Consider the following 8,856-nt stretch of genomic DNA (forward strand, 5'->3'; position numbering starts at 1 on the left):
ACAACAATGATCGATCAATCCTTTTTGTCATGCCTTTGTCACCTACGTATATAATTTCATCATGAAATTCTTAAGAAAAATACTATTTCATCCTTCCAAAATCTAAAACGACTCAATTATATTGTTTTTTTTTCTTTAGACATAAATGAAAACAACAATTTTTATTCTTCAATCAAGAATCGAAAAATTTCATGTAATTCAGTCAATATATTTGCACAAACATCAGAGCAATTGAATTGCATGGCACATGTACCTGAATTAGAACTTTTTTGCGTTCCGAAATTTTTTGAAAATATAATGTTAACAATACATTCATATGATTATGCTTATTTGTGTGTGTATATGATGAGCTAGCGTTAGTTTCATAATACAAAGCTAACTCCCCATTAACTAAACTTTTCGGTCATATGTCTGGATCTTTCACTCTTCAGTTTATAGTTCCCTATGTGCATTCAGAAAATTTTCAGCCAATATCTAATGATGGTTTGGGTATCGAGCAGTGTCAAATTAATGGACGAACCGATATTCAACTTATACTGATCATGTTCATAATTAATAAATCACTATTTTGAATACCCAAACGATTGTCAAATTGGCTAGAAATATTCAAGGATGATCCACGCATAGGGAACTACAAGCTGGACAATGAAAGATCCAGACATATGACCAAAAAGTTGGGTTAAGGGCGGGTTAGCTTTGTATTATGAAACTAACCGGTTAGTTGTATAACGCATTATTAAGTTTGTGTGTGTATACAGTCTCTATCCACAGCGAAGCTTCGTTTTGAAATTATAGTATGAAGTTTCTTTTTTGACTCACTTTTTAGTCATATTGTCACATCTCCACCGTTCAGTTTGTAGAAGCTAATGCATAAATTGGTCTTAATGGCTTAAAACGTCCCGTTTAATTTAGTTTGTAAATATGCAGTGCGTCCCGTTTAGTTTGTAAATACACAGTGTTTTGTGTTGTTGGTGTGACCGTGTTAGGTAGCTGTGAGCTGTAGTAACCAGTGTCGGAATGACACGTGTCTGTCATGCCACAACTCATCTATATGAGCTGCTACTTTCTTCCTTTGAGATATGCATGACTATGTTCTTTTTGTTAACTTTTTTATTAAATAACTTACACACCCTTATATAGGTGATGTTTGAACTTATGAAATCAACGTTGTTGATTAAGTTACCTAATCAACCAGGCACGGCTCACGGACTATGCATGACCATTTTACTTTCTTAGATATTTTCTTGACACTTTCATTTTCTTCTAAGACGTTAGGGTTAGAACCCCAACACTCTTTTGGGGATAAAGTTAACCAAGCACTACAAGAATTCAGGGCTTTTACCGCCTAAAATTTATGGCGTGCATCGATGCGTGCCGTAAAAATGGGTCATTTACGGCGTGCATTTATAGCATGCCGTAAATATAATGTTATGTAGAGTTATTTACGGCGTGCTTCGTAAGTGCGCCGTAAATGAGATTGTGTCTCGAGTTATTTACGGCTTGCAATAAAAGCACGCCGTAAATGAAGAGGTATTTACAACATTCCTTTATTGCGCACCATTAATAAGTATATGGTATTTACTGCGTGCAATAGTTGCACGCCGTATTAGGGTTTTAACCATAGACTCATGTATAAAAGAGAAGAGACAGGTTGACTTTGGTCAAAACCGAAACTGGTGTTGACCCGAGCCTAGAACTTTCTCTCTCTCTCCCTCTCCGCCTGCCTCCGCCATCTCCGGCGTGGCGTAGCCGATTCCGGCCGCCGCATGCCGCAAGTTCACCACCAAAATGTTCGTCTTCCTCTTCTCCACCTTCCTTTACCCACCAATTCGACTTAGGACCATAGACTTTTCAAATTGAAGTCCAAACCTTAACCCCCAAATCCGATTTCTGGCCGAATCTCTTTCTCTCCAATGAGCCCGTGCTTCGTGAAGGTAAACTCATCACTTCCCTCTTGTTTTCACTCTTCATTGAGCTTCAATTTCCATATTAGAGCCCTAATCCTATTTCTCTATTTTGCTACATATTTATGGGTTCCCGTCGAAGTTTTCCGGCGACAGTGTTCTTGAGCTTTCAACGACCTCGTCAAGTTCAGGTGGAGTCCAAAAGCGTTTCAGTCCCTTGTTCTTGGTAACTGGATTCTATTTCTTAAATCAAGTGCTCTTTAATTTGTTGCTTTCTGCAATTTCCATTTCCAATCTTCACTATACTCACTTTGATTTAATTAGGATAGTTTCACTACTCTTTTAAATGAAATAGAGAATTTATAACCTGCTGGAAATCAAATGGTTTGTTCGAAAAGAATCATATGATATTTACATTATAGTTTTTCTTTACTAATATACATACATACTCGATCTATCATACTCATTGATCGGTATTTTCACTTTTTAGAGGATATTGAGAATTTATAACCTGTTTGAAATCAATGATATAGGTATTATATTTTCCCTTTATCTAGCTTAATCAGTTTTTCTAGCTTAATCAGTTTTTAATTACCTGGGATATATATATATATATATATATATATATGATCGAGTATCAGTTTCTTCTTTAGATCGATCCCAGAAAATAGAAAAAACGAAGAGTGCATGAAATTATATAAAATACTTAGAATTAAGGATGATCTGGATCTCCTCAGTTAAATTGATTTCATCTACTAAAAGAGGTTTTTTTGTTAGTTTTCGTTATGTTAGCTAGCTCCTTGGTCTTCTTAAAATACTTTTGTGCTTCACAGAGATAAGAGAACACTGGATCTTAGGTTGTTATCATAGTCCAGCTTGTCACTCCAGGTTGATCAATGTGTACGGATCGCTCAATTGGTTGTCAAGATTAAATAAGAACGCAAGAAGATAATTAGTCCTATTGATTTCTATCATAAACAGCTTTTACCTGGAAGATAATATAGTCAATTGGGTGCAATGATAAAAGTAACTCACTCAATCTATCGTACTAAGAAGAGTAATAATATACAGAAAATCTTCATCATCCTCATCATATTATAGTCAGTTGGGTTAGATTTTATAATTCGGATTGCAACAAGGAACAATCCAGTGGGGCATGAGCGTGAAAAAGTTTCCTTACCAAGATAACCTGATGGTGAATATATCAAGGTTACAAGCGCAAAGGCTTTGTGAATTCGTTTTAGTGATCGAAATACGATATATACATGGCTGAATACACCAAAGTAATTACAAGGGTTATATCTGTATGTATAATGGTGAAATTTGAGTGCTGCTATATGTAATTATAAAATCCTTACCCCTTGAAATTTGGCTTTATGGAATCTAATCTGGATTTTCTGAAGTATATTTCCAATGGGTCCTATATTTCCAAGTTCATGAAATTCTATTGTAGCTCATTCTGTTTCTTTGTGTTTTGATTCGGTTGCTTGTGCTTTCTGATTGTGTATTACCAATTTGTGTTCCCAAGTTCAAGTTGGTGCCTTATTGAGCAATTAGTATTCGTGCTTCCTGTAATTGTTTGTGTTCATTTTAGTTTGATATTTGCTTTGCTGAATGATCTGAATTTTGCTAGTTTGGGTGTTGTAGGTGATTCATGTCCATCTCGTGGTTGATGACTATGTACTTGAAGGTCTTATGATTACCGCAAAGCAGGTATTACTTTTTCCATAAACATAAAAATGAGTTTTGATTCTAGGGTGATAGAAAAAATTTGATCTTTCATCCGTGGCAAGCTGTTCAATGATATTTGGTTTCTTTCAGCTTGTTATGCCTTCCAATCAGATGATAAGTCATAATTGTTAACCATGTCAATATGGCCAAAGGGTAAGTAGAAGTTCATAGATGCACAATTACAACTTTGTTTAGCTGAATTTGATGCAGTTGTTTAGCTGAATTTGATAATATCGTCGTTTTAGGTTGCGGCTACAAAAAACAAGTGGGAGCAATGATATCGATCGACCACAGGCTCTTCAAGGGAGACCTCTTTGGAGAAGCATATTGAAAGGAACCTAAATTCAGTGTCTGTTGTAGCATATATATAGGTAATTAACTTTAATGTACTTTAAGTCATGTTTGGTCATTTGCTTACTAGCTTGATGTAATGAGTTATATTAATACATTCTAAATTGTTACTTTGTAAATGACATTAGTTATATTGATGGTAATTTGAGTATGACATTTGAGTAAGAAGATTTTTTTTTTTATTTGAACATACCTTATTTACGGCATGTAGTGTGCGCCTTAAAAGATGATGATAAATGACCTAAATGACATTTATGGAATTACTTTTACGGATTGTTAATTATTTTTTTATGACGTATTTTTGCACGCCATAAAAGATATTAGTCTTTTATGGCCCGAGCTTTTACTGCCTACTTTTGTACGCCGTAAAAAGGCTTTTACGGCGTGCATTGCGGGTCGTAAAAGATCATTTTTGGCGTAGTGAAGAGAGAAGTTCCAGAATGGGAATCTGCAATTGTATTACAAGTTTACAACCACCATCACAATCCATCACAATATCATGCATAGAAGTATGTTCAAGTCCTATCAGGTATACATCTCCATTGAAAAATTTGAAAGTAGAATATCGAATATGCTTTTTTTTACATAAAATTATAATAAAAGTAAAAGTAGACATACCAATTGGTTTATCCCCAACAATCTAAAATCCAATTTGGATGACGAGAACTGAACCTCGTAATTTGTGAACAAGCAAAATAGCGAGACTGAGGGGTTGAGAGATGGAGACAAAGAGAGATTTAGAGATAGATGATGAAAATTTTGGAATGCTCGCCTATTTATAGAGAGATTTTGAAGAAGATGAATAATCTTCTTCATAACTTGGTAACGGGTACTCGATTTGCTTCATTTTTGCTAGTATATTACACGAAATGCTGAAAATTGTTGGAGATTGCGCGATTTATGTTTAGTTTTTTTTTTTCGATATCTTCATTAAAAAAGATTTTGGGACCCTAAATTTTAGGTTAAGGCTTATCACCTTGCTTGCCCTGAACAAGTGCTGGGCCTGTATAAGTACTGTTTAAGCATTCAGATTGTCGTTTGTTTATTTAGATCGTTAGAGATTTAGTTCATTTGTAGGCTCCCTTTAAGGATGAGGTTGTTTTATGCACACCAATAGGAGTTGACACACAAACTGTATCCAGGAACACAGATATATAGGATACTAAGATGGATTGCGAGTCCTTATAGAAATATTTTAAACAGTTTTATTATAGGATAGAATAGAAATTATGTTGAACAATCATGCAGTACATGTAAGTACGTAGTGTAGTAAAATAGGGCTGTATAACGTAAAAGCTCCCTCTTGATATTTCTCTTATTCATATTCACTATTTGACTAAAGTTTGACGGTACTATGGAGCGCTTGGTGTTGGTGTATTTCCACTCCTTCCACAGATCCCTGCAAAGTAAACAAAATGGACAAGGTATATATGGTATTAGTTTAGTGAAGGAAACACTAGCACCGGCCACTTTAGTTGAACCCCTAAAAATGGGAATGGGATCACTTCAAGTCTTCAACCAACTAGTTATATATCTGATAAATCCTCTGATAAACTTTTTCTGGAAAAGAAAATGAAATCGCACTTATATGTATATCAACTGAATAATATTGTTGTTTGTTCGTAGGAACCCATTAATAATGGAGAGAAAAACAAATACCATGAATGGGGGTGGAGCCGCAGAACTCTCTATTAAGGGTAACGCCCATCCGACGAGGGTGGCGATGAGTAGAAATCCGGTTTGAGGGAGGAGATGACAGACCGATTGAGTTGTGTTGAGCTTGGTTGGATGCATATGCATGAAGAATGGTATTAGTTGATATGAAGGAAGAGAAGAAGATCAGGCCTAGAAAGAAGATGCGATGATTCATCACCATGTCTCCGTTCAGTTTAGAATGATTTCTCACCTAGTACTGCAGGCTATTTATACAGTTATACGTTGGGGGATGAGGACTAATTTGATGCATTTAAGGAAAGTTAATAACGCTGATTGAGACCCCCAACCAGAAAGTCCATAACCCAATCTGACGGGCATTACATTTTCCATATCAGTTGAGAGAGATCATGACTTTAGAACCAATTGAACGAAAATGCATATTATGAGTCGCTATTGGGTAATTAGCAAGTGTGTATGTTCTAGGTGATTCCTATAAAATCAGTGCGATTTGAGTGGCGTATTGAGGAAGAATAAAAAGTTACATCTATTCCTGAGAATAAATCACTCATCTTACTAGTTTGAATTACCTTGATGAGATGAGTTGGGGATGTACTCTGTCTCCTTACAAGGATCCCAGAGGACGTCAAAGCATGACCCCCTCGATGCATGCATATGCTTATCAGAATGGGGAGTGCATGAATTTCCTAATGAAATTAGAAGCTGAGGGACTGAATTGATAAAAACCCTTTTCAGATATAGGATATGAGTTTTATGTAATTAAGAGAAGAAGAAGAGTAATTAAGAGAAAAAAAACAATCAAGTACCGATATCTAAAAACAGTATCGTGAGAACAAAGAGTACTATGCCTTGCATAATAAGCAACACAAAAATACACTGAAATTAAGAATATAGAATCATCTTGTAGCCTCATAAGAATTCCTTCCAACCAGCTTGTCTTGCAAACTGTCCAATCGATCTCATTCAAAATTTGAGCCTATCTTGTACAGTATTCAGGAATTTGAAATATGCATCTCTCCAGGTCTTGATAAGCACTAATGACCCACAAACTCCCACTAACCCTATAGTGAAGCCAAGCACAAATATGCAAGCCTAGAATTTGATTCCCGTCATTAGTATCATCATCTGAATCAGTACCATTGAATGGTTGACACAGATTTAGAAGCGGGGAACCACAAAGCTTCGGATTCCCCTCAAATGCTGAGACATTCAATCCTCGGAGCTGAGTGCTTTTTGGTATTTCTCCTTCCAAATTATTGTATGAGACATTTAAAGATGACAAGAAACTAAGAAGCGCCAATGAAGCTGGGATTTCTCCTGACAAATGATTCATTGAAAGATCCAGAGTCTCCAAGTTGTTGAGATTCGATATTTGGTCTGGAATGTTGCCGGACACCTGGTTGGCGCTGAGATCCAATATATGGAGAAGTTGCAACTTCCCGATTTCAGTAGGTATATTGCCACTGATGCTATTGTTGCCTAACAATATAGATGGTGGATAGAAAGACAAAGAATTGAACTGTAAAATGCTTGCAGCAGGCATGGCTTGGGAGGCGTAGAAAGGCAATTCAAGATAACCATGATCTAGTTGAGCTGCAGCTTGTTCAGATACCAACATTGGTAGTGTGCAAAGTTCTTTTGGAATTTGACCTGAGATTAGGTTGGACCCCAAGTTTATAGAAGAAAGTGTTGGAGAAGTCCCCAACCAAGTAGGAACTGAGCCTGTGATTCTATTAAGTGACATATCCAAGATCTCTAGCTTCTTGAGCTTAGACAACCATATAGGTATCTGACCGGTGAGCTCACAACCACGCAAAGCCAAAATCCTAAGATTTTGGAATCCATCAAAATCAGCCATGTGATCACCATCTGGAATTTCTTCACCTATAAAAGTGGTTGAAAGAATGAGTACAGTGACATTTCTGCAGCCCTTCAATATATCCATAGCGCCTGTGAGATTGGTCAGTCTGTTCCCAGAAAGTGAGAGGAAGGATAAGTGCTTTAATGAGACAATCTCCGGTTGTATTTGTCGTTCTAGGTTGTTTAAGCTTAATCGAATTGCTCTAAGGGACTTGCATGAGTAAAGGCTTACTGGCAAGATACCAGGAAATTGTTTACTGATGAAGTCAAGTTTACGAAGTTGACCAAATCTAGAGAAATTATAAGCTGAGATATCTCCGTCCAAAAGGTTGAATCCTAGATTCAGTTCCATAAGGTTTGTGCAATTCAGCAAAGATGGTGGCAAAGAACCTTCTAGATTGTTGGAATGAAGGAGCAGGACTATCAATTTGGAAAGCTTCCCAATATCTATTGGAAGCATGCCACTGAAATGATTTAAGTAGAGGTCAAGGATTGTGAGGTTAGTGAGGTTAACAATTCTGTTACTAATGCCCCCATGAAAAGAATTTGCGGGGATTGCAATTTCTTTTAGTGAGGTAGCATCATAGATATATTCTGGAAGTGATCCTGAGAGGTTATTGTAACCAGCACGAAAAACTTCCAGTTTGGAACAGTTTCCTAGTGTGCGAGAGAGATTGCCTCCAAAATTATTGTAGGAAAAATCTAATAGCCTAATCAAAGAAGAGTGGACACTGATGGTTTTTAGAAGTGGTTATGATACCACTCTTAGAAATTGTTATGTGCGGAAGCTATTAGTGGTGATGGGCTAGAACAAAGTGTTTAGGACTTTGGTATATAGGAGCTAAACTTGGGAGAATGTTGTTATTAGGACAAGGTTATTATGACAACTAGTTTAGGAGGATAGAAGGGTTTAGAGGAGAATTAGAAACAGAGGAGGGCTACTTCAGTTGAATGCTTTCTTCATTCATTCATAAGTTTGTTACTTGTTGGATTACATTGCATACATATTTATAGAGGTCATTAACCGACCTTGCATAGTAGCCACCGACCTAATGGTCTTCTCTAGAACATCCTAGACCACTTAGCTAGCTTTAGATTATTACACTTCTTTCATGATCATTTTATATTAATCTAGATTATTCTAGCTAGCTCTATCACTTCCTTAGACTTTTCTAGACAACTTGATCAATGTAGAACATTCTAGATATGTTTCAATGCACATTACTTTCTAACAGACACAAATAGGGGACGGGATATAACCTAGGAATTGGTTGTTCGTGACATTGAAATGAGACAGGTTCTTTGCTTGTTGGGAGAAGGATGATGGAATTGCACC

General features: G+C 36.5%; 1 protein-coding gene and 1 non-coding gene across 2 annotated transcripts; both read right to left on the minus strand.

Annotated features, from left to right (window-relative positions):
- Window positions 1-5,167: 5,167 nt before the first annotated feature.
- LOC101300518 lies at window positions 5,168-5,876 on the minus strand. Its single transcript, XR_184305.1, has 2 exons — window positions 5,646-5,876; window positions 5,168-5,385 (listed from the first exon to the last, which is right to left on the minus strand). It is a non-coding gene; the product is annotated as an uncharacterized LOC101300518 (transcript).
- Window positions 5,877-6,636: 760 nt separating this feature from the next.
- On the minus strand, window positions 6,637-7,605 carry LOC101311747 (tyrosine-sulfated glycopeptide receptor 1-like). The gene has a single exon (XM_004296133.1). It carries the CDS (start codon window positions 7,603-7,605, stop codon window positions 6,637-6,639), a length of 969 nt encoding a protein of 322 aa, XP_004296181.1.
- Window positions 7,606-8,856: the final 1,251 nt, after the last annotated feature.

The sequence above is a fragment of the Fragaria vesca genome, linkage group LG3 (assembly GCF_000184155.1).
Source record: "Fragaria vesca subsp. vesca linkage group LG3, FraVesHawaii_1.0, whole genome shotgun sequence".
NCBI classification, from domain to species: Eukaryota; Viridiplantae; Streptophyta; class Magnoliopsida; order Rosales; family Rosaceae; genus Fragaria; species Fragaria vesca.